The sequence below is a fragment of the Pocillopora verrucosa genome, chromosome 6 (genome assembly GCF_036669915.1).
Source record: "Pocillopora verrucosa isolate sample1 chromosome 6, ASM3666991v2, whole genome shotgun sequence".
Taxonomy (NCBI): domain Eukaryota; kingdom Metazoa; phylum Cnidaria; class Anthozoa; order Scleractinia; family Pocilloporidae; genus Pocillopora; species Pocillopora verrucosa.
In genome coordinates, this window is record NC_089317.1 from 8,697,851 (window position 1) to 8,723,672 (window position 25,822).

Consider the following 25,822-nt stretch of genomic DNA (forward strand, 5'->3'; position numbering starts at 1 on the left):
GTGATATTCACATTGATATTATGTTAGGTTGTGCATTACAACAGAATGCACACACTGCCCATATCTGGTTTACAATTCCCATTTGATGTAAACCAAGAAAGGTTTTGTTGTCGATAAATCGGATTAGTTGCATATGCCGTGAGATATACTTCTTAGAAAACTTAGAGGAATAAAATTAACTCGATAAAAACTCATGCAATATCACCAGTTAGCACCAAACAGTCGCTGAGTGCATTCCTACCCCTCTCTCTGACCTAAATAGATCGTTCAATTTCCAGTTATAACGTATACTGAATAATTACTTTAAAAGTGGAATGTCTCATGGATTGATTTTCTATTCTTTAGAAGCGCAAGTTTTTGTACTGACCCCAGTCAGCCCGATTCAAGCTCAAGATGGCGATAACATCACACTACATTAGGACCATCATTCTGGCTTTCACACACTGAGTCTTGCTCGGTGGGGGACTATGACCTCGGAAGGTACCTTGGAAACCATCATAGCTCAACAGCATGGGAATAAGCCAGTGGAGTATTTATCATCGAATTACAAAGGCCGCGTGTATGTGACGAGCAAAGCCTCTCTTTCTTTTATGGACGTTAAAGTGGATGACACCGGGCGATATGGTTGTAAGTTGTTGACGTTTGGAGACGCAACCATTTCAAATTCCACAATATCTGAAGTATCAGGTAGACGATTGTTTTTCTCATTAAGCTAAGCTAAGTTCATGCCGATAAGACACCGGGCTGAACGAGGCAGGTTAATTACTCAGGGTGTTGCATCATCCCCGTCCTCGCTTTTCGTCAAGGCACTGTTACAAAATACTTCAAGTAGTCTACATCTGCATCTGTTGAGCCTAATTAGTGTTATCGGTATCGTATTGTCGTCTATACTCATGTGCATGGTATCCACATGACACGCTAATTAAGCGTGCAGTTACAGATTTTGGTCCACTGAGTAATTTCGCTCGTTTATGAATGAGGTCGTTTTTTCTTTCAATTCATCTCCCTCTATGGAAAATAGCACTTTGCTCAAACTTGATTTATCGTTCGGAACAAAGTTCTTCGTTGAAGTTTTCTAACTTCCGACTTGGCCAATTATGGCTTATGCATGATTAACTGAAGGCTAAGAAACATTTAAAAGAAGGAAAAACTAATATAGTTAGATTATGCTTTTTTTCCTTTAACAATGTTGTTCTCCTCATATGATATAGCGCTGATAGAAATTGTAACATGCATGTGTTCTCTCAACATCAACGTAATCTCATAAGTATATCGATCACAACTAATCCATGCTATGTCAGTCTGTTCATCTCTTAAGCGAGACCCATTACAGACGTATCCCCCACAGCTGATGGTACTGCTGATGACAACACGATTAATACGCATCCAGTATATCTGGCCTTTGTTGCCATCGTCCTGATCCTAATTATAATAGTTGTTGTCTACTTTTTCCTCACGCGTAAAAAAAGAGGTGAGCTCGTACCCCTTCCCTCGTAAAAACCATTAAAACCGTTTGGCTAAAGTAGGTCAATGGTTTGGATTTTGGATTTGGAGGAAAAGGGTGTTGGGGGGCTTAAGATTGTTGATAAAACTGTTTCCCATTTCTTTCATGGGGGTTTGATTCTGTCCCCACCCTATTCGATATATATGCAATGCAACATATATCTTAAGACTGACAAATGATGACTTACAAGGAAAAGGTTAATGATTTAAATGAACTGACAATCTTTATCTTATTGTTGTTTCTCAAAAGTGGCTCTTACCAAAAGGAAGTAAGTATTACACCTGTGTCGGTTTTCTCACCGTCGGTAGTGTCCCATCTTCCATTCGCAAGTTTGCCGACAATTTTAATTTGGTGACCTCTATCTTAAACTGTCATTCATAACATGATAGGCTTGTATACTTCTCCTGATATTCATCACGCCTTTAGTTACTCTAATTTAGTATTTACAATCCTATTTTAGTCGCATTTCTGTTCCGTTTCAACCACTCTGATTGACTTGATAGACTATGTTGTTAGCAGGAATACGATGACAAGTATGTTGTTATCTCTTTTCTTTTCTTCTAGCAAAAATGAAAGAGCTAGACTGGATACGAATATGATTTGAAATGGTAAGAATAGGATAAGATTTATCTTTTTTTTCGGGAGGATGTCCCCTAAGAAAGTTCACAGGATGATATCAAGCACGTTCCTCTAGACAATTTTCATTGCAAATTATACTTGTATTTGAATTAATGGCAAGACTTTCGTTTTTCTCGCCACGAAAATAGATGGTGTCGAAGGGCCCTGGTTTTCAAGAGGAACGGAGGGGATGGTGGGGGACAGTTATCTCTTATAGAAATTTTTGCCGGTAGTAGGACTATGTTTCATTGACTGCCAATCAGGGAGAATCATTGGCATACGAAAGAGGAGTGGCTAAGTGTTATTACGACGAGCCAAAATCCTCCGTCCTCACCCCCCCCCCCCCTCCCCCCACACTTCCTCTCAAGCTATAAACGATGAGCAGACTAAGTCTTGGTGTGTTGTACTTTCTCTGTACATAACCCACTGTCTCAAAATTACATGTACGCAAACGTAGACGCAGACGCAGGAAGAACTTCTGATCCAATTAGTTCCTCTGACGAAGTGATCCGCTAAGAACACATAGTGATTCCTCCTATACTTCCCTACCCGACCGAAAAGGACTGGGAATAACCCAGAGAGAAACTCGTGTTTGTGAAGGTGATTGGCAGGGGAGCTTTTGGTAAAGTTGCTCGAGGAATGGCAAAGGGAATAAATGACAACAAGAAAGACGTGGTTGTGGCTATCAAAATGATAAAAGGTTTGTTTAGGTTTGTCAGATAGCATTAGTGTGAAATTCTTCCTTCGAGCTAATTCACAGTAAATTTGATTAAGAATGGAAGAAGAAATTTGGGGACGTGAATTGCTGTTTCGTTTGATTTTACATTTCGACGATAACGTTTTCAAAACATTAGAGTTTTTTTCTAGTACCCAAACCATTCATAAAAACCCATTGTTTATATTGATCTATGGTAGAAAATCCAACCGACGAAAACAGACAGGATCTCCTCGCTGAACTGAACATGATGAAGAAGCTTGAACCGCATCAAAATGTTATTCAGTTACTGCGCTGTGTCACCAAATCAGGTTTGCCAGTGAACTTAGTCTCTATGGATCAGATGCACAAGGCACCTCAGAAATATCGTTGTATCTTGCAAATGTTGTAATTTGTCGAAAACGCACCAAGTCACGTTTATTAGTAAACCACCTTTATAATAATCTAGAGAAACAAACCTCAGCAATCACATCTGCGGGTCACTTTATAATTCCTGAGGAAAAAATCAAGAGCAATCGTTAAACGTCGTAGAGGATAACACGTATTTACACATCTCAAAGTTAAATTAGCTCAGATGTTTATGGTTTTGGAGGCAGATGATCCGCACACGATAAGCTTTGATCCTTACATGTCTTTCTAACAGAGAAATAGCAACCAATTTTCAAGCCTTAATTCAGGACAACGCGTTTATTACATGATCTCAAGACATAGACCCTGTTTTTAACCCTTCCTTTTTTTTCGTTCATTGGAATATTCATATTCTCCTAACGCGTAAAGGTGGTCTTACAGGCGACAAAATGAGTAAAACCATTCAAGATTCATTCTAAGTATGCTAAATATATGGCAGTGAAAAATATAGCGAAAAAAATTGGAGTTTTAGTAATAGTAGTATGTTTTCTCAAACTACAGAGGATCTGTCACTTGATCTGAAGGGTTTTTGACAAAGAGAAAAATCAATTTATATTTAATTCCAACGTATTTTATATCTAAATTCAAATCTTGAATCGATTCAAATAAAGCACCGCATTTTCTTGAGAAACTACCCCCCCCCCCTCATTGTTTTGAAATACTCGAGGGCATGCAAGCAAGTTACGTTCGATGTGATTAAATGTAGCATGTCGTTACTCTCGAGAAAACTTACACTTGGTTGGATTCTTTCAAGAAAATAAAGGGTAGATTGAACCCTCTCATATATCTCTTACTGAAATTTTCCTGTTCCTAGGCTAGCCAGGATTCTAAAGAGGGGGGGGAGGGCATAAATTTTCCGTACGGTCATTTTTTGTTGTCAATGAAGTTCCTTGCCAATCTTTCGATAAAAGAACGTTTCAAAATAGTTGAAAATCTCAGTTTTACAATTTTCCCCTGATTCTTGTGGATTTCCTTTGTTGAGTAACTTGCATAACAAAAAATAACAACTTTCAATTTCCCGTAAGGAAATTAATGTAATCTGAGCTCCCTCCGGAAATCCGCAATTAGTTTTGAACCTGAAGAGAAGTGTTTAATGATATGCGACCACTTTTGGGAGACCTCTTGACCTCCCTCCTATCCAAACAAGGCGAACGAAATTATGCCAGGCAGAGATAAAGGAAAAAAAAGGCATACTTAGAAGACAATGTCCGGCGCAAGGCAATGGTTCTTTTCTTTTTTTTTTTTGTATTATCAACTGAGTTGATAATATACACTGGCCACCGTAAAGAGTTTCAAAGCTGACGTTTCGAGCGTTAGCCCTAAGTCAGAGCTAATGACAGTTGTTCAAGGGTTAGAGAACGCTATCCACCGGATAAATCGCTACCTGGTGGATAGCGTAGTAGGTTTTTCTAATATTTATCCACTGGATAGTAATTTATCCGTTATGTAGCGTTATTCACTCTTTGAACAACTGGGCTCAGATCTATAACTGCGAGTAAACATTAAGTTAGTCACTCCAGCAAGGTCGAGCCGAGCGAAAACGTTTAGAAGCTTGGAGTAACATTTGACGGAGTAGTTTGATCGTCTACTTGAGAGCAGTCCATTGTAGTGCTGTTGACGGTGACAGAAATTGACGTCCCAACAGCCTTCGGTTTTTCATTGAAAGTCATCATGATGACTAGCACTTTAGTTGTCAAAACATCAGTCACTTTTAACTACAGCAGCCCTGCTCAGGACCGCTCTCAATCGGAAAATCAATCAAAAGCTTACCAGGTGCAGATGAAACATTATGCTCTTATATTTTACGTTTTGAGATTAAGTGCGCTCGAACAATATTTCAACGTGTGGCACACGGTTCTCAAGTATCTTGAGCTGTTTTTTTTTTTAATTTTTTAATTTTACGATGTTTAAATGGATTGAACAGCCCCCCTCTCTGCTTAAATGACTCTAAGGTGTTTGTTTTCCATCCAAGCTTGAAGGACCGCAAGAAAAAAGAGCATTTTATTTGTTAAGAAGATAAGGAAAATGAAGCAAATGAAACAAAATAAAAGGTAAAATTCTGTAAATATACCACACATGGGTGTTGACTATTTTACAACCAAAACAACACCCACTTGCATCGAGTTCTTTTGAAGGTAACGTTGTCGTCTAGGTTGTGATGATCATCAAAGTAAGAACATCTTTCATCTCTCTAGAGATGCCCGTTTTCCGTTTTTCTAATTTTTTAATTTTACGATGTTTAAATGGATTGAGAAGCCCCCTTCTCTGCTTAAATGACTATACATTGTTTGTTTACCCTCCAAGCTTGAAGGACCGTGAAAAAAGGATTTGTTCAGAAGGTAAGGAAAACGAATCAAATGAACATCAAAATAAAAGGTAAAATTGAATGTGTAAATATACCCCTCGTTGGCGATGACTATTTTCCACCCAAAACAACCCCCGCTTGCATCGGGTTCTTTTGAAGGTAACGTTGTCGTCTAGGTTGTGATGATCATTAAAATAAAAACGTCTATCATCACATATGGACATTTCAATGTAATTGGCTGCTTTAATTGATCATGACCTGAACAGCTAACCATAAATATAGTCGAATTCGTTTGGGCACACAATCTTTCTTGTCCTGTTGATAGACGCTGTGTTCTTTACAACATCCCAGGTAAGTTCGCATCTCCAGTTTTTAGGCAACATGCTTCTTACAGCATCCTTGACCTAAAGAAATACACCGAAGAGATCAATCTATGTGCGCTGAAGAAAGAAAAAGTTTTCAGATATCATAAATGGTGCAAGTGGTCTACGGCGTCGCGTTATTTGGAGGCATATTTTATTGCGGTTTGGAATGATTGGGACCGCAAATTCCGCTGGATGCTAACGATGTGCCGTCATGGCGGCAAATTATCAAACACTGAAAATGTGCAAAATTGTCTACCGTGTCGAAATACTTAGTACTAGATGCATAGTTCGCCCGAATCCAAATTATCCAACCAACACAAGCTCCGCTTTTGATCCGTCAATTACTTTTCTCGCTTCTCTCGTTCGTCACAATCTGCTTCCATTTTTGTAGAAATTCATAATCTGTTTCGTTCGTTTCTATTTAATGAATTATAGTAATGAGTTGTGATCTTAAGAAAGCTCAAGGAAAAGTCGTAAATTTGTGTTTACTTGGAGACGATCTCATATTGACTAGCAAGTTGCAGATTCACATTGTTCCCGCTGCTTCCGTAAGCATCGCTCCTTTACCTTGTTTATACTCTGCGAATTCATATTCGAGTTGTAATGAACTAAAGATAACATCCGCCAACGTACTTTCAGTGAGCGTACTTTTATGTATTTACGTCCATATGTAAAGATAAAAATTCCTGCATGGAAACCTAGTTTATCCAAATAACTGTCTAGTTTTCACGAAGGGTTTTTTTTAATTCACGAAAAATGCCAGGGTTTAGTTCAACTTTTTTTACGAGAGGCAACATTCCTGGGATAAGAACCTATAAATTTCATCTTTATGTCCGAGGTTGAAGTAGCTTCATAGCCCGTGTGGTTTACATGCATACATTATCTGCGTCATTTGCTCTTAATATGTGCTTGAAATTTGTCTTTGATTTTAATGAAAGTTATATTTTTATAATAAACAGAACAGTACATGTCTTCCTTTTAGATTCGAGTCTATCTTTACGTGTCATCCGTGAGAGAAGCTCACTCGTGAAAGATAGTATCAACACTAGGAGATAAAAGACTGTATGCATGGGCGGCCATGTAATGTTCTCTTTGCACTTTTGAGCTGTTTGGGTAAAGTTGAGGAAGAAAGTTTCGTATATTAACGTTTTTAAAAGTTTTTCCCGTCCTTTGATAGCCTGCTCCGTGATTGAAGAGCTGTTGGTGAGAGTTAAAGCTTTGGAAAATAGGACTCCACGAGGTAAGACGAAAGCAGTCTGAATTTTACTTCCTTGAAGCTTTTTTTAACATTTTAATCTCAGAAATTAGCATTCTCCACTGGGTTGTTCAAAGCTGGGTTAAGATAACCCAGGGTTTGTGTAAAATCAGATTTAGGATCTGAAAGCTTTAAAAGAAAACTCAGCATTATTCTTTTTATCTACAATTGGTTGATTGAATTCTCCAAAAGAATAGAGTAAGTTGTCTTTGAACAAAGGAATAAAGAAACTGGGATCAAAATTTACCCCTAGGTTAGCGCTAATCAGCCTTCGAACAACTGGGTGTATAAACAGCTGACATGATTTAGTCCCAATTTCTATAAGCTAACAACACAAAGAAGGAGACACAATTGATGAAAAGAGAAAAAGCTAGCTATTGCTAGTTACAGTTATAAATGTATTCAGGACCTCAAATAAGAAACGATTATATTGTGCCGGCTTCCTTTCTTCTCTGTAAACTGTTTCGGTGAACGTTTTTCCTAGTGAAGCGTAAGAAAAGAAATGATGGGGTCGGGTCTCTTCTAGAAAATGATCGCTTGACAACAACAATAGCACTTGTACGCCGTTGACGCCTATTTAACATACTGGACAAGTTTAAAATTGTTCATGAAATAATGCAGAGTACGTATAGCTTTGTTGAACTAATTGGAAGCTTGTTTCTGTCCCGTACTGTAGAATGTCAGAACTATCAAGTTCTGGCAGATGCAAGCAGGAATGTTAATCATGGTGCAAATCCACTCTTATGCGATAACCATCTCACGCCGAACTGGTATCGCTTCCAAGGAGCGGCTGGAGTCAAAATGCTTTCATCTTGCCCGCAAACATCCAGGTGCGGTACCCACGCTACTGGGTGGTTGAGCGGCGAGGGTAAAGTCACCAGGAAGGTCTGTTTCTCGTGGAGTAATTGCTGTACCTGGTCGATCGATATCAAGGTGATGAATTGTGGCGATTTCTACATTTACTACATCGATGGAACGCCCCGGGAGCACCAGTTCCATTTGCGCTATTGTGGTACCGCCTAAGAAAGTAAGAGAGTTCCGTCGTGACGTGGGGGTCTGCGGCTTCAAGCAAAAGGGAATAAAGTGATGATCGGGAATCTATTCAATTGTTTATCACTAGCTCAAAAAGGAGAAGCTTCGTGCTTGATACTAATAGCCTTGGAAAGTCATCAATTGAAGCCTAATAAATGTACTTCAAGAAACTGTTGTCCGTTTCTTTACAACGTTCACATATTACGAACTAAACACGGTCTCATGAAGAATGCAAGTAATCCAAATTTGAGAGAATTTTATAAATATTAAGAACGGAATCAAAATGACCATGAATTGCTGAACTCAGAAAATCAAATCAGGAAATAGTCCAGAGACTCTATATAAAAGCCTATCTTTTCATTATGGGTCATTGGGCCACGAAAATCAGATATGTGTCCTGCGGTTTAAGAAATGAATTTGATAACACCACAATTTCCCGCCCCACTACAATTTTGAAATCTTAAATTAATTTCTCCGTGTCTTTCCTTGATGAAGGTTAATACCGAACAATAACAACAAAGGCAAACGATAACAATAAATTATGAATAGCATAAGTCAATTCTTCAAACAGGCACTTTTGAAACAAGTGAGAACTTTACACTGAGCGGTACATGAATTGCGATAGAACAATCCAGGGCCAATATGAACTCGCTGAGGGAGGCATTGGGATTTTCGGTTTCTCTTTTTTGGCTATTTTATAGATTGGTTTTTCGGTTTTTGTGCCAAAAAACTTCGCTTTCACGGTTTTGGTGTTCATTGCGGTTTACGGATTTTCCGGGTTTTCGGATTTGATATCCAATGCAGTTTTCGGTTTCTCCAATTTGACCTATTTAGGTTCCGGTTTTTCTTCGATCTGAGCGGTGATTACGCGCCTCCACTGATCTAGCAGCTAAACGCAAATGTTATCGAGACGAATGCGTGACAAACCAATTGAAATATCGCAGAGATCCCCAGGTAGCCTACGTGTAGAATTACCTCCCCCCCGCCAAGGTATTTTTGGGGTCCGCAGAGACCACGCTCGAGGTCCTCGAGAGAGCAGCTCTTAATTTAAGCAGATACTAAAAGATACGAATGCCATGGCATTCATAAATCCTGTAACAAAATTAGTTTAGTTTACTCTGTATGCTCCACTTGTCACCACTGTGTCGGATCGATCAGGGTCTTAATAACTGGGATGTGAAAATGTATCGATTTTGACAGTTTTGCATGCGGTTATCGGTTTTGATCGAATCCTACAGTGCATTAAAAATATATATGAACTGCATTCGCGGCACTAAGTGAGGGGAGTCATATTTGTTTGTCCTTTATGGTCGTCGATGTACATTAAAATAAAACTTCAACAACGAAATAACATCAGTGTACGCCATAATATAAAAATATCTTCCCGCGGAAGCGAACGTATCGTGTTTTATTTATACAGCAATCGTCATGTTTATCCAACCCTTTAGGATTTTACACCTTGATGCATAAGAAAATTTTCTTGGCCATATGTTTAGTCGAGGTGAGCGTATCTTTGCGATGTACGTGGCAAATTTTATGGAGCAATTTGTGATGTGTTATTATCGGCTCTGAATTAAAAAAAGTTGCATGAACGCTGCACGGTGGCCAACATGTTGAAATTAGTGTGTCACGCAACGATTTAGAATTGCCTGGGGATATTGCTCATGGCAATAATTACACTGATCTAACTCCGAAGAGCCCGGTAGGGCTGATATCATTATTAAGCATTATTTTCCATACTTTTGCCTGTAGTTTAGCCATAGGTAATATTTCGTTTTGCCTCTCAGACCCTTATAACCAATTTAAAATGCTCAAGGGCATACATGCAAGTTAAGTCCAGTGTGATTAATCAATAGCATGTCGTTACTCTCGAACGAACTTATACCAGATTGGATTCTTTCAAGAAAGTAAAGGGTAGATTGAACCCCTTCATATATCTCCTACTGAAATTTTCCTGTTCCTGGGCTAGCCAGGATTCTAAAGAGGGTGCGGAGGGGCATAAATTTTCCGATTTCATTTTTTATTTGTTTGTTTGTTTGTTTGTTTTTTGCCAAAACAAACGGTACATCGGCTTGAGCGAACAAAATCCTACCAAAGCTAACATCGTAACTTGTATTCCAAGAATGAAGCTACCCCTATTCCCAAGAAAAATCGAACGAACAAGATCTAAGAACGACGATTAATAATTTCTTAACAAACGAACCGAACAGTGAACGACCCAACTTTACCGACGGATTGAGACCGATCAATCACGACCGACCAACACCACTAGAGTCTTATAGTCAACAACATTGAGGCAAAACTGATCAATCGGTTTTTTACGAGCCGGACTTAGAACGTTCGACTGACAACAACTGTTCAATTGACTCTGATGATGACCTGGGCCAAGGTTGTCGAAACGTTAGTCACCACTACCGACAACAGTGCCTCCCAGGACTGCACACACCCGGACGATCAATTTACACTATTACATGTTACTCCCGGGTACAAACCATTTACTGTAATAATTTCCGAAAAAAGCGTCAAGCAAGGCAATCCAGAGTTCAAAAGAGTGTTCAAAGCAATTCCCGTTTCCTACATCAACTGAACTCTGCAAGCCCTAAAAGATTTGACGCAAACAATGAGAACCTGCACGGGAACCATTTAGCCTTCAAATATTTTGCTGATGTTTCACTCACCTAGCTTCAGTGAAAAGGACACCAACTCTGGTGACAATAAGAGAGTAAGTTTAATAGTCTTGTGGAATTTGTTAGCGAGAACAACGAAATTTGGATCTCACTTTTACCCAGATATTTCACAAAGGAAAAATGGCATCGATTAACATTTGATAGATGGGAGGATTTTTAAGGGCTAGAAGCTTGAAGCATTTTCGAAGAAATCGATCGTGTGAGCTCTTTGAATATTCAAATCCTGAGCTGAAAAAAAATTTCCTGTGTAAACATGTTAGTAGCCTTGCAATGACATACAACGTTTGTTGATTGCAAATTTCAACAAGACTTTGGTATATGATTGATTCGCCAGAAATGCAGGCGCAAACGGCTTTTGGTAGGCGCCTTCAGCAATTTGAATAGACATCTTTCAAACCTCGCATATAGATGATGGTTAAATCTAAAGAATAGCGATAGCAATAACTTGCGAGAGAGATCTCGCTGAGATCTCTTAGATGGTTAGATGTTACGGAGAAGATTTTATCAAATGACTTTGTTTTAGCATTCAAATGTGTAAATAGTTAAACGTTCAGCAGTTCACAATAAGAACACAATGTGATGTAACAATTTTGTGGTCCCCCAATGTAGATTGTCGAATGTAGAATGGGACAAAGACCATTTCACTTTCGGGGTCCAGGGGAATGGAAAGCGCAAGCCGACAATATTAAGAACACAAAGAAAATGAATAGTTTTAAAACGGATGCTTTTTAATAAGATGTTTCATACGAATTAATTTTGAATACTTTGAATGTATTTTGAATTTGATTAAATTACTGTAATAGGTAACATTGTGACCGATAAGCCCTGTTCGTGCCTTACGAGGTAAAATAGTAATTAATCGTGAGTATTTAATATTTTCCCTCAAAACAAATTACATCTGGATCGCGTTCCTTTGTATACGACACTGTTGTCCAGGTTGCAGCCAACATTTTCGCAATTACGCGTAATTAAATTTGACACTCCAGCAGGGTCGAGCCGAGCCGAGCGAAAAGAAAATGAAAAGTTTAGAAGCTTGGAGTAACATTTGACGGAGTAGTTTGATCGTCTGCTTGAGAGCAGTCCATTTTAGTGCCGTTGACGGTAACAGTAATTGACGTCCCAACAGCCTTCGGTTTTTTATCGAAAGTCATCATGATGACTTGCGCTTTAGCTGTCAAAGCATCAGTCACTTTTAACTACAGCAGCCCTGCTCAGGACCACTCTCACTCGAAAAATCAATCAAAAGCTTACCAAGTGCAGATGAAACATTACGCTCTTATATTTTACGTTTTGAGATTTAGTTTGCTCGAACAATATTTCAGCGTGTGGCACACGGTTCTGAAGTATCTTGAGCCGGTTTTTTTTTTTAATTTTTTAACTTTACGATGTTTAAATGGATTGAACAGCCCCCCTCTCTGCTTAAATAACTATTAAGTGTTTCAAGCTTGAAGGACTGCAAGAAAAAAGGATATTACATTTGTTAAGAAGGTAAGGAAAATGAAGCAAAGGAAACATCAGAATAAAAGGTAAAATTGTGTAAATATACCCCACGTTGGTGTTGACTATTTTCCAGCCAAACCAAACCCCACTTGCATCGAGTTCTTTTGAAGGAAACGCCGTCGTCTTGGTTGTGATGATCATTAACGTAATAAATTTCAACTATGTACTCTTGGAACAGTGTCAAAATTTCTCGCAAAATAATTTTTATCACTCGAATATTTTTCAGAAAAGGAGAGAAAAATCTTCAGGGTGCATTCTGCCTCACAGCATGACTCTTGCACTAACATGCAAGAGTAAAACATAAACTTTAAAAAAAAGAACTTTCTCCTTCCAAGCTTACCAAGTGCAGATGAAACATTATGATCTTATATTTTACATTTTGAGATTAAGGTTGCTCGAACAATATTTCAACGTGTGGCACAACGGTTCTCAAGTATTTTGAGCCGTTTATTTTTTAATTTTTTTAATTTGACGAACTTTAAATGGATTGGACAGCCCCCTTCTCTACTTGAATGACTCTAAAGTGTTTGTTTTCCCTCCAAGCTTGAAGGACCGTGAGAGAAAAAGGATATTTTATGTGTTAGGAAGGTAAGGAAAATGAAGCAAATGAAACAACAAAAAGAGGTAAAATTGTGTGAATGTACCCCATGTTGGTAATGACTATTTTCCACCCAAAACAACCCGACTTTCATCGAGTTCTTTTAAAGGTAACGCCGTTGTCTAGGTTGTGATGATTATTAAAGTAAGAACATCTATCATCTCTCTAGGGCCGGCCGTTTTCCTTTATTTTCATTTTTAATTTTACGATGTTTAAATGGATTGAGCAGCCCCCCTCTCTGCTTAAATGACTATATAGTGTTTGTTTTGCCTCCAAGCTTGAAGGGCCGTAAAAAAAAAAGGATATTTTATTTGTTAAGAAGGTAAGGAAAATGAAGCAAGTGAAACATTAAAATAAAAGGTAAAATTGTATATATTAAAGTTCACACGGCAACCAGGTGGACAATCAGACATAGTTTGATGCTACACTGGTTTGCAGATTTAATGAATGTAACCGAAGAAGTTACAATTCATAGACCCAACGTTTCGACACTCCTGTCGAAATATTGTGCAATTATACCCCACGTTGGTGTTGACTATTTTCCACCCAAAACAACCCCCACTTGCATCGAGTTCTTTTGAAGGTAACGTTGTCGTCTAGGTTGTGATGATCATTAAAAAAAAGACGTTATCATGTAGATATTGATGAGATACAAAAATATCTCCTTTTCCAAAAGATAACATCCGCCAACATACTTTCAGTGAACGTACTTTTATGTATTCACGTCCATAAGTAAAGATAAAAATGTCGTCCTGCATGGAAACATAGTATATATAAATGTCTAGTTTTCATGAAGGGTTTTTTTAAATTCACGAACAGTGCCAGGGTTTAGTTCAACTTTTTCTACGAAAGGCAACATTACTGGGATAAGAACCTATAAATTTCATTTTTATGTCGGAGGTTATAGTAGCTTCATAGCCGGTGTGGTTTGCATGCATACATTATCTGCGTCATTTGCTCTTAATATGTGCTTGACATTTGTCTTTGATTTTAATGAAAGCTATATTTTTATAATAAGCAGAACAGTACATGTCTTCCTTTTAGATTCGAATCTATTTTTACGTGTCACCCGTGAGAGAAGCTCACTCGTGAAATATAGCATCAAAATGAATAGATAAAAAATTGTATCCATGGGCGGCCATATAATGTTCTCTTTGCACTTTTGAGCTGTTTGGGCAAAGTTGATGAAGAAAGTTTCATATATTAATTCTTTAACGTTTTTAAAAGTTTTTCCCGTCCTTTGATAGCCTGCTCCGTGATTGAAGAGCTGTTGATGAGAGTTAAAGCTTTGGAAAATAGTACTCCAGCTCCACCTGCCCCGACAAACGCTTCAATCCCATCAGGTAAGACGAAAGCAGTCTGAATTTTATATGCTTGAAGCTGTTTTTTAACATTTTAATGTCTAGTCAGCCTTCGAAAAACTGGGCGTATAAAAAGCTGACATTATTTAGTCCCAATTTCTATAAGCTAACAACACAAAGAAGGAGACACAATTGATGAAAAGAGAAAAAGCTAGCTATTTTTAGTTACAGTTGTAAATGTATTCAGGACCTCAAATAAGAAACGATTATATTGTTCCGGCTTCCTTTCTTCTCTGTAAACTGTTTCGGTGAACGTTTTTCCCAGTAAAGCGTAAGAAAAGAAATGATAGGGTCGAGTCTCTTCTAAAAAATGGTCGCTTAACAACATCAATAGCACTTGTACATCATTGATGCCCATTTAACATACAGGACAAGTTTAAAATTGTTCATGAAATAATGCAGAGTATGTATAGCTTTGTTGAACTAATTGGAAGCTTGTTTCTGTCCCGTACTGTAGAATGTCAGAACTATCAAGTTCTGGCAGATGCAAGCAGGAATGTTAACCATGGCGCAAATCCACTCTTATGCGATAACCATCTTAAGCCGAACTGGTATCGCTTCCAAGGAGTTAAAATGCTTTCATCTTGCCCGCAAACATCCAGGTGCGGTACCCACGCTACAGGGTGGTTGAGCGGCGACCATCCTTCAGTGGAAGAGGGTAAAGTCACCAGGAAGGTCTGTTTCTCGTGGAGTAATTGCTGTACCTGGTCGATCGATATCCAGGTGATGAATTGTGGCGATTTCTACATTTACTACATCGATGGAACGCCCCGGGAGCACCAGTGCCATTTGCGCTACTGCGGTACCGCCTAAGAAAGTAAGAGAGTTCCGTCGTGACGCCAGAGTCTGTAGCTTCAAGGAAAAGAGAATAAAGGGGTGATCGGGAATCTATTAAACTGCTCATAACCAGCTTAAAAAGGAGAAACTTCGTGCTTGATACTAATTGTCATGGAAAGCCATTAGTTGAGGCCTAATAAATGTACTTCAAGAAACTATTGTCTGTTTCTTTCCATGGTTTATACGGAATGAACTACCCACTGTCTCATGAAAAATGCAACTAATCCAAATTTGAGAGAATTTTCCAAACATTAAGAACTGAATCAAAATAACCATGCACTGCTGAACTCAGAAAATCAAATCAAGAAACAGTCCAGAGACTCTTTACAGAAGCCCGTCTTCTCGTTATAGGTCATTAGGCCAGCTCTCTTAATGGAAAATGAATAAGATTGGCTATATGAACACCATATATGTGAACTGCGGCTTAAGATATGAGTTTTAAAGCGTACGGGTTTTGAACCCGTGACGTCTGCCATACCGGTGAGCTAACAAGCCAACTCTGGGAGCTGGTCATTATGTTGGCTCGTAACAAACCCGTAAAGTAATGAAGCAATGAATTTAAATATACGAAAATCATATATGTAAACTGCGCTATAAGAAATGAATTTGATAACACCATAATTCTCTGCCTCACTACAATTTTGAAAATGTGAAATTAATTTTTCCGTGTCTTTCCTTGATGAAAGTGAATGCCAAACAATAACAGCAAAGGCAAACGATAACAAAAAAATATGAATAGCAAATTCTTCAAACGAGCACTTTTGAAACAAGTGGGAACTTTTCACAGAGCGGACATGAAGTGTGGTAATTTGCCACTACTTGCACTTCGGAGTTCTACAAACATTTTTTTTCCTCTCTTCAATAAACCTGTGCGTCATCTGCTTACCACCTCCTCGGGTCATATTTTGCCAATTCTATGGAATTGTGATAGAACAATCCAGGTCTAATATGAACTTGCTGCCAATGATGGGTAATTAATCCAATTTCAACGTATTTGTCTCTCCACATCCTCAGACCAACTCATAAAACTTCCTCGGTTCGCTTATTCGTCTGTATTTTTTATTGCAAATATTTATATTTGCCTTTCGCGTTCGGTATGACCATGAGCTCAACATGCAGTATCTTCGAACGACGTATATATCACTTGTTAAACTCAATTTGAATATTCATATCCGCTCTCCGGCCAGCTGTGACGAGTTTCACTTTGTGACGCACGTCATAAACAAAACATGGCGGTCAGCGCGAGCGTCCTGGATGGAGTTGCATGAAAACGAGGTTAGAAAGGCCATACTATTGCGTTGCGTCCCTCTTCGTTTGTAGTGGCGAGTATTTCGAACATTTCAATCCGACATTTCTTACGGAAAATGATATACCTGGCGCTTCTCTTCTTGGAAGAAAACCTGACCAGTTAAAGATCTCAGAGCTTAAATTTTGGCATAAATCTCGTGGAGACGTGGGAATAAGGTTGAAGACAAAAGCAGAGCTGGTGAAGCGAGTGCATGACTAAATTAGACCCTGGTTGCTGCGGCGAGCAAGGGCAGAAACTGCTTCTTATTACTTTGAACAATTTATCAAGTTTGCTTGTGCAAAGCTTTTCAATTGAAATTGCCTGGCAGATAAAAACAGTGACTTTGAAGTCTTGTAAATTTACTTGTTGACTGGGAATTAATACCTTACATGAGTAAATTCTTACGTTGTAGTTTTAATTTATTGTGGGCTGAAATTTTTCAACCAGTTTGATTTTTAATGTCCTTTGTTTCAAAGTATGCTAAAGAATACAAAGGAAAATTAAAACCAAAGTGGTTTAGACATTTTGCACCAAAGATAATTCAAATACGACATAGACAACATGGTCTTTACAGACACAAAAGATGTCGCTCAATTATGATGTAAACCTTACGATAAATAGTCAGAACAGAGGAGAAAGTGTTGCCTTTATCTTAATGCCCAATTTGTAGCCCCTTACAATCTAGGGAGAGAAGAGATTTGTGGGTAGATTATGGGTTAAGTAATTCATTTATGCCTCACATGAATGTGATATTCACATTGATATTATGTTAGGTTGTGCATTAGAACAGAATGCACACACTGCCCATATCTGGTTTACAATTCCCATTTGATGTAAACCAAGAAAAGTTTTGTTGTCGATAAATCGGATTAGCTGCATATGCCGTGAGATATACTTCTTAGAAAACTTAGAGGAATAAAATTAACTCGATAAAAACTCATGCAATATCACCAGTTAGCACCAAACAGTCGCTGAGTGCATTCCTACCCCTCTCTCTGACCTAAATAGATCGTTCAATTTCCAGTTATAACGTATACTGAATAATTACTTTAAAAGTGGAATGTCTCATGGATTGATTTTCTATTCTTTAGAAGCGCAAGTTTTTTTACTGACCCCAGTCAGTCCGATTCAAGCTCAAGATGGCGATAACATCACACTACATTAGGACCATCATTCTGGCTTTCACACACTGAGTCTTGCTCGGTGGGGGACTATGACCTCGGAAGGTACCTTGGAAACCATCATAGCTCAACAGCATGGGAATAAGCCAGTGGAGTATTTATCATCGAATTACAAAGGCCGCGTGTATGTGACGAGCAAAGCCTCTCTTTCTTTTATGGACGTTAAAGTGGATGACACCGGGCGATATGGTTGTAAGTTGTTGACGTTTGGAGACGCAACCATTTCAAATTCCACAATATCTGAAGTATCAGGTAGACGATTGTTTTTCCCATTAAGCTAAGCTAAGTTCATGCCGATAAGACACCGGGCTGAACGAGGCAGTTTAATTACTCAGGGTGTTGCATCATCCCCGTCCTCGCTTTTCGTCAAGGCACTGTTACAAAATACTTCAAGTAGTCTACATCTGCATCTGTTGAGCCTAATTAGTGTTATCGGTATCGTATTGTCGTCTATACTCATGTGCATGGTATCCACATGACACGCTAATTAAGCGTGCAGTTACAGATTTTGGTCCACTGAGTAATTTCGCTCGTTTATGAATGAGGTCGTTTTTTCTTTCAATTCATCTCCCTCTATGGAAAATAGCACTTTGCTCAAACTTGATTTATCGTTCGGAACAAAGTTCTTCGTTGAAGTTTTCTAACTTCTGACTTGGCCAATTATGGCTTATGCATGATTAACTGAAGGCTAAGAAACATTTAAAAGAAGGAAAAACTAATATAGTTAGATTATGCTTTTTTTCCTTTAACAATGTTGTTCTCCTCATATGATATAGCGCTGATAGAAATTGTAACATGCATGTGTTCTCTCAACATCAACGTAATCTCATAAGTATATCGATCACAACTAATCCATGCTATGTCAGTCTGTTCATCTCTTAAGCGAGACCCATTACAGACGTATCCCCCACAGCTGATGGTACTGCTGATGACAACACGATTAATACGCATCCAGTATATCTGGCCTTTGTTGCCATCGTCCTGATCCTAATTATAATAGTTGTTGTCTACTTTTTCCTCACGCGTAAAAAAGAGGTGAGCTCGTACCCCTTCCCTCGTAAAAACCATTAAAACCGTTTGGCTAAAGTAGGTCAATGGTTTGGATTTTGGATTTGGAGGAAAAGGGTGTTGGGGGGCTTAAGATTGTTGATAAAACTGTTTCCCATTTCTTTCATGGGGGTTTGATTCTGTCCCCACCCTATTCGATATATATGCAATGCAACATATATCTTAAGACTGACAAATGATGACTTACAAGGAAAAGGTTAATGATTTAAATGAACTGACAATCTTTATCTTATTGTTGTTTCTCAAAAGTGGCTCTTACCAAAAGGAAGTAAGTATTACACCTGTGTCGGTTTTCTCACCGTCGGTAGTGTCCCATCTTCCATTCGCAAGTTTGCCGACAATTTTAATTTGGTGACCTCTATCTTAAACTGTCATTCATAACATGATAGGCTTGTATACTTCTCCTGATATTCATCACGCCTTTAGTTACTCTAATTTAGTATTTACAATCCTATTTTAGTCGCATTTCTGTTCCGTTTCAACCACTCTGATTGACTTGATAGACTATGTTGTTAGCAGGAATACGATGACAAGTATGTTGTTATCTCTTTTCTTTTCTTCTAGCAAAAATGAAAGAGCTAGACTGGATACGAATATGATTTGAAATGGTAAGAATAGGATAAGATTTATCTTTTTTTTCGGGAGGATGTCCCCTAAGAAAGTTCACAGGATGATATCAAGCACGTTCCTCTAAACAATTTTCATTGCAAATTATACTTGTATTTGAATTAATGGTAAGACTTTCGTTTTTCTCGCCACGAAAATAGATGGTGTCGAAAGGCCCTGGTTTTCAAGGGGAACGGAGGGGATGGTGGGGGACAGTTATCTCTTATAGAAATTTTTGCCGGTAGTAGGAGTATGTTTCATTGACTGCCAATCAGGGCCTTATTGAGGAAGTGGCTAAGTGTTATTACGACGAGCCAAAATCCTCCGTCCTAACCCCCCCTCCCCCCCACACCTCCTCTCAAGTTATAAACGATGAGCAGACTAAGTCTTGGTGTGTTGTACTTTCTCTGTACATAACCCACTGTCTCAAAATGACATGTACGCAAACGTAGACGCAGATGCAGGAAAAACTTCTGATCCAATTAGTTCCTCTGACGAGGTGATCCGCTAAGAATACTCAGTGATTCCTCCTATACTTCCCTACCCGACCGAAAAGGACTGGGAATTACCCAGAGAGAAACTCGTGTTTGTGAAGGTGATTGGCAGGGGAACTTTTGGTAAAGTGGCTCGAGGAATGGCAAAGGGAATAAATGACAACAAGGAAGACGTGGTTGTGGCTATCAAAATGATAAAAGGTTTGTTTAGGTTTGTCAGATAGCATGAGTGTGTAAACTTAGAAATTCTTCCATCGAAATTCACGGTAAATTTGATTAAGATTGGAGGAAGAAAATTGGGGACGTGAATTGCTGTTTTTTTTCCATGTTCGGTTGATTTTACATTTCGACGATAACGTTTTCAAAACATTAGAGTTTTTTTCTAGTACCCGAACCATTCACAAAAACCCGTTGTTTACATTGATCTATGGTAGAAAATGCCACCGACGAAAACAGACAGGATCTCCTCGCTGAACTGAACATGATGAAGAAGCTTGAACCGCATCAAAATGTTATTCAGTTACTTCGCTGTGTCACCAGATCAGCTTTGCCAGTGAACGCAGTCTCTATGGATCACATGCACAAGGCCCCTCAGAAATATCGTTGAATCTTGCAAATGTTGTAATTTGTCGATAACGCACCAACTCACGTTTATTAGTAAACCACCTTTATAATAATCTAGAAAAACAAACCTCAGCAATCACACCTGCGGGTCACTTTATAATTCCTGAGGAAAAAATTCAAGAGCAATCGTCAAACGTCGTAGAGGATAACACGTATTTACACATTTCAAAGTTAAATTAGCTCAGATGTTTATGGTTTTGGAGGCAGATGATCCGCACACGATAAGCTTTGATCCTTACATGTCTTTCTAACAGAGAAATAGCAACCAATTTTCAAGCCTTAATTCAGGACAACGCGTTTATTGCATGATTTCAAGACATGGACCCTGTTTTTAACCCTTCCTTTTTTTTTGTTCATTGGAATATTCATATTCTCCTAACGCGTAAAGGTGGTCTTACAGGCGACAAAATGAGTAAGACCATTTAAGATTCATTCTAAGTATGCTAAATATATGGCAGTGAAAAATATAGCGAAAAAAATTGGAGTTCAAACTTTAAATCAGAAACAGCGTTAGTTCGATAACAAGTAATATGTTTTCTCAAACTACAGAGGATCTGTCACTTGATCTGAAGGGTTTTTGACAAAGAGAAAAATCGATTTATATTTAATTTCAACGTATTTTATATCTAAATTCAAATCTTGAATCGATTCAAATAAAGCACCACATTTTCTTGAAAAACTAACCCCCCCCTCGTTGTTTTGAAATACTCAAGGGCATGCAAGCAAGTTACGTCCGATGTGATTAAATGTAGCATGTCGTTACTCTCGAGAAAACTTACACTTGGTTGGATTCTTTCAAGAAAGTAAAGGGTAGATTGAACCCTCTCATATATCTCTTACTGAAATTTTCCTGTTCCTAGGCTAGCCAGGATTCTAAAGAGGGGGGGGGGAGGGCATAAATTTTCCGTACGGTCATTTTTTGTTGTCAATGAAGTTCCTTGCCAATCTTTCGATAAAAGAACGTTTCAAAATAGTTGAAAATCTCAGTTTTACAATTTTCCCCTGATTCTTGTGGATTTCCTTTGTTGAGTAACTTGCGTAACAAATGACAACTTTCAATTTCCCGTTAGGAAATCAATGTAATCTGAACTCCATCCGCAAATCCGCAATTAGTTTTGAACCTGAAGAGATGCGACCACTTTTGGGAGACCTCTGGGCCTCCCTTCTATCCAAACAAGGCGAACGAAATTATGCTAGGCAGACATAAAGGGAAAAAAGGCATACTTAGAAGACAATGTCCGGCGCAAGGCAATGGTTCTTTTTTTTTTTTTGTATTATCAACTGAGTTGAGCAGTCCATTGTAGTGCTGTTGACGGTAACAGTAATTGACGTCCCAACAGCTTTCGGTTTTTCATCGAAAGTCGTCATGATGACTTGCGCTTTAGTTGTCAAAACATCAGTCACTTTTAACTACAGCAGCCCTGCTCAGGACCGCTCTCAATCGGAAAATCAATTAAAGGCTTACCAGGTGCAGATAAAACATTATGCTCTAATATTTTACGTTTTTGAGATTAAGTTCGCTCGAACAATATTTCAACGTGTGGCACACGGTTCTGAAGTATCTTGAGCCGTTTTTTTTTTTAATTTATTAATTTTACGATGTTTGAATGGATTGAACAGCCCCCCTATCTACTTAAATGGTTCTAAGGTGTTTGTTTTCCCTCCAAGCTTGAAGGACCGCAAGAAAATAGGATATTTTATCTGTTATGAATGTAAGGAAAATGAAGCAAATGAAACAAAATAAAAGGTAAAATTCTGTAAATATACCACACGCTGGTGTTGACTATTTTTTCCACCCAAAACAACCCCCACTTGCATCGAGTTCTTTTGAAGGTCACGCCGTTATCTAGGTTGTGATGATCATTAAAGTAAGAACATCTATCATCTATCTAGGGCTGCCCGTTTTCCGTTTTTTTTATTTTTTAATTTTACGATGTTTAATTAGATTGAGAAGCCCCCCTCTCTGCTTAAATGACTATACGTTGTTTGTTTACCCTCCAAGCTTGAAGGACCGTAAGAAAAAAGGATATTTTATTTGTTAAGAAGGTAAGGAAAATGAATCAAATGAACATCAAAATAAAAGGTAAAATTATGTAAATATACCCCACGTTGGTGTTGACTATTTTCCACCCAAAACAACCCCCACTTGCATCGGGTTCTTTTGAAGTAACGTTGTCATCTAGGTTGTGATGATCATTAAAATAAAGACGTCTATCATCACATGTAGACACTTCAATGTAATTGGCTACTTTAATTGTTCATGACCTGAACAGCTAGCCATATATATAGTTTAATTCGTTTGGGCACACAATCTTTCTTATCCTGTCGATAGATGCTGTGTTCTTTACAACATCCCAGGTAAGTTCGCATCTTCAGTTTTTAGGCAACATGCTTCTTACAGCTTCCTTGACCTAAAGAAATATACTGAAGAGATCAATCTATGTGCGCTGAAAAAGAAAAAAGGTTTCAGATATCATAAATGGTGCAATTGGTCTACGGCGTCGCGTTATTTGGAGGCATATTTTATTGCGGTTTGGAATGATCATGACCGCAAACTCTGCTGGATGCTAACGATGCGCCGTCATGGCGGCAAATTATCAAAAAACTGAAAATGTGCAAAATTGTCTATCGTGTCGAAATACTTAGTACTAGATGCATAGTTCGCCCGAATCCAAATTAAAAAACCAACACAAGCTCGCTTTTGATCCGTCAATTACTTTTCTCGTTTCTCTCGTTCGTCGTATTTCATAATCGGTTTCGTTCATTTCTTTTTAATGAATTATAGTAATTAGATGCGATCTTAAGAAAGCTCAAGGAAAAGTCATAAATTTGTGTTTACTGGGAGACGATCTCATATTGACTGGCAAGTTGCAGATTCACATTGTTTCCGCTGCTTCTATAAGCATCGCTCCTTTACCTTGTTTATACTCTGCGAATTCATATTCGAGTTGTAATGAACAATGCTCCTGAGGGAAAATTAAGCAAGCAAAAAATGAAATGATTTTAGTATATGAGGTACGAACCTTATCAATTCAGAAATTTGGTCGATGATGAGAGAACTTTTTTTGAGCCAATACCAAATGTGTCATAACGTATCCATAAATGTTTTCGTCGCTCTTTTTTTCTCTTTTTTTCCTTAACGAAAAAGGATGTGAAGAAAATAAATCGGGAGAGAGGCTGACATGGGAACAAAAATGTTCTTGAGACTCATTGTGTCTACTCCACAGATTAAAGTCCAGTCCAAAATGAGATCCACTTTTGTTGCCTCGCTGCTTGTGTTCATTTTAATAGAAGGAAGCAAACCTGTCGTGGGTGGAGGAAAGAAACTGAAACAGCTGCAAGCCAGGGTGAAAGCATTGGAAGAGTGCCAACGTAACATTTAAAACTTGTAGAAAGTTGTGGAATGTTTATAATACTAACAAATCTTGATCTATTATATTCAATATGATGGTGATGAAATATCTATCACAGAGTACTTTATCATATAGATATTGATGAGATACAAAAATATCTCCTTTTTCCAAAAGATAACATCCGCCAACTTACTTTCAGTGAGCGTACTTTTATGTATTTACGTCCACAAGTAAAGATAAAAATGTCGTCCTGCATGGAAACCTAGTTTGTCTAAATAACTGTCTAGTTTTCACGAAGGTTTTTTTTTAAATTCACGAACAATGCCAGGGTTTAGTTCAACTTTTTCTACGAGAGGCAACATTCCTGGGATAAGAACCTATAAATTTCATTTTTATGTCGGAGGTTGAAGTAGCTTCATAGCCCGTGTGGTCTACATGCATACATTATCTACATCATTTGCTCTTAATATGTGCTTGAAATTTGTCTTTGATTTTAATGAAAATTATATTTTTATAATAAACAGAACAGTACATGTCTTCCTTTTAGATTCGAATCTATCTTTACGTGTCACCCGTGAGATAAGCTCACTCGTGAAAGATAGTATCAACACTAGTAGATAAAAGATTGTATCCATGGGCGGCCATGTAATGTTCTCTTTGCACTTTTGAGCTGTTTGGGTAAAGTTGAGGAAGAAAGTTTCTTATATTAACGCTTAAACGTTTTTAAAAGTTTTTCCCGTCCTTTAATAGCCTGCTCCGTGATTGAAGAGCTGTTGGTGAGAGTTAAAGCTTTGGAAAATAGGACTCCACCAGGTAAGACGAAAGCAGTCTGAATTTTACTTCCTTGAAGCTTTTTTTAACATTTTAATCTCAGAAATTAGCATTCTCCACTGGGTTGTTCAAAGCTGGGTTAAGATAACCCAGGGTTTGTGTAAAATCAGATTTAAGATCTGAAAGCTTTGAAAGAAAACTCAGCATTATTCTTTTTATCTACAATTGGTTGATTGAATGCTCCAAAAGAATAGAGTAAGTTGTCTTTGAACAAAGGAATAAAGAAACTCGGATCAAAATTTGCCCCTAGGTTAGCGCTAATCAGCCTTCCAACAACTGGGCGTAATTTAGTCCCAATTTCTATAAGCTAACAACATAAAGGAGGAGACACAATTGATGAAAAGAGAAAAAGCTAGCTATTGCTATTTACAGTTATAAATGTATTCAGGACCTCAAGTAAGAAACGATTATATTGTGCCGGCTTCCTTTCTTCTCTGTAAACTGTTTCGGTGAACGTTTTTCATAGTGAAGCGTAAGAAAAGAAATGATGGGGTCGAATCTCTTCTAGAAAATGGTCGCTTAACAACAACAATAGCACTTGATGCCTATTTAACATACAGGACAAGTTTAAAATTGTTCATGAAATAATGCAGAGTATGTATAGCTTTGTTGAACTAATTGGAAGCTTGTTTCTGTCTCGTACTGTAGAATGTCAGAACTATCAAGTTCTGGCAGATGCAAGTAGGAATGTTAACCATGGCGCAAATCCACTCTTATGCGATAACCATCTCACGCCGAACTGGTATCGCTTCCAAGGAGCGGCTGGAGTCAAAATGCTTTCATCTTGCCCGAAAACATCCAGGTGCGGTACCCACGCTACTGGGTGGTTGAGCGGCGACCATCCTTCAGTGGAAGAGGGTAAAGTCACCAGGAAGGTCTGTTTCTCGTGGAGTAATTGCTGTACCTGGTCGATCGATATCAAGGTAATGAATTGTGGTGATTTCTACATTTACTACATCGATGGAACGCCCCGGGAGCACCAGTGCCATTTGCGCTATTGTGGTACCGCCTAAGAAAGTAAGAGAGTTCCGTCGTGACGCGGGGGTCTGCGGCTTCAAGCAAAAGGGAATAAAGTGATGATCGGGAATCTATTCAATTTTTTATAAATAGCTCAAAAAGGAGAAGCTTCGTGCTTGATACTAATAGCTTTGGAAAGTCATCAATTGAAGCCTAATAAATGTACTTCAAGAAA

At 38.3% G+C, this 25,822-nt stretch overlaps 1 protein-coding gene across 3 annotated transcripts; it reads left to right on the forward strand.

Moving 5' to 3' along the window:
- Window positions 1-5,837: 5,837 nt before the first annotated feature.
- On the forward strand, window positions 5,838-25,822 carry LOC131774924 (pancreatic secretory granule membrane major glycoprotein GP2). 3 transcript variants are annotated; one of them, XM_066169184.1, is made up of 4 exons: window positions 5,838-5,901; window positions 23,674-23,818; window positions 24,550-24,612; window positions 25,279-25,822. In XM_066169184.1, exons 2-4 carry the CDS (start codon window positions 23,692-23,694, stop codon window positions 25,641-25,643), a joined length of 555 nt encoding a protein of 184 aa, XP_066025281.1. In that variant the 5' UTR covers window positions 5,838-5,901; window positions 23,674-23,691; the 3' UTR covers window positions 25,644-25,822. The 3 variants fall into 3 exon arrangements, with proteins under 3 accessions (XP_066025281.1, XP_058947001.2, XP_066025280.1); XM_059091018.2 differs by lacking the exon at window positions 5,838-5,901 and adding an exon at window positions 22,703-22,804; XM_066169183.1 differs by lacking the exon at window positions 5,838-5,901 and adding an exon at window positions 22,788-22,804 and having other exon boundaries at window positions 23,595-23,818.

Bases quoted from the DNA above. Each gene is read 5' to 3' on its own strand.
- LOC131774924 (XM_066169183.1), top strand. From the start codon at position 23,629: ATGGGAACAAAAATGTTCTTGAGACTCATTGTGTCTACTCCACAGATT. The intron at 23,819-24,549 runs GTAACATTTAAA...GTCCTTTAATAG, and splicing joins AGCATTGGAAGAGTGCCAAC to CCTGCTCCGTGATTGAAGAG. The intron at 24,613-25,278 runs GTAAGACGAAAG...CTCGTACTGTAG, and splicing joins GGAAAATAGGACTCCACCAG to AATGTCAGAACTATCAAGTT.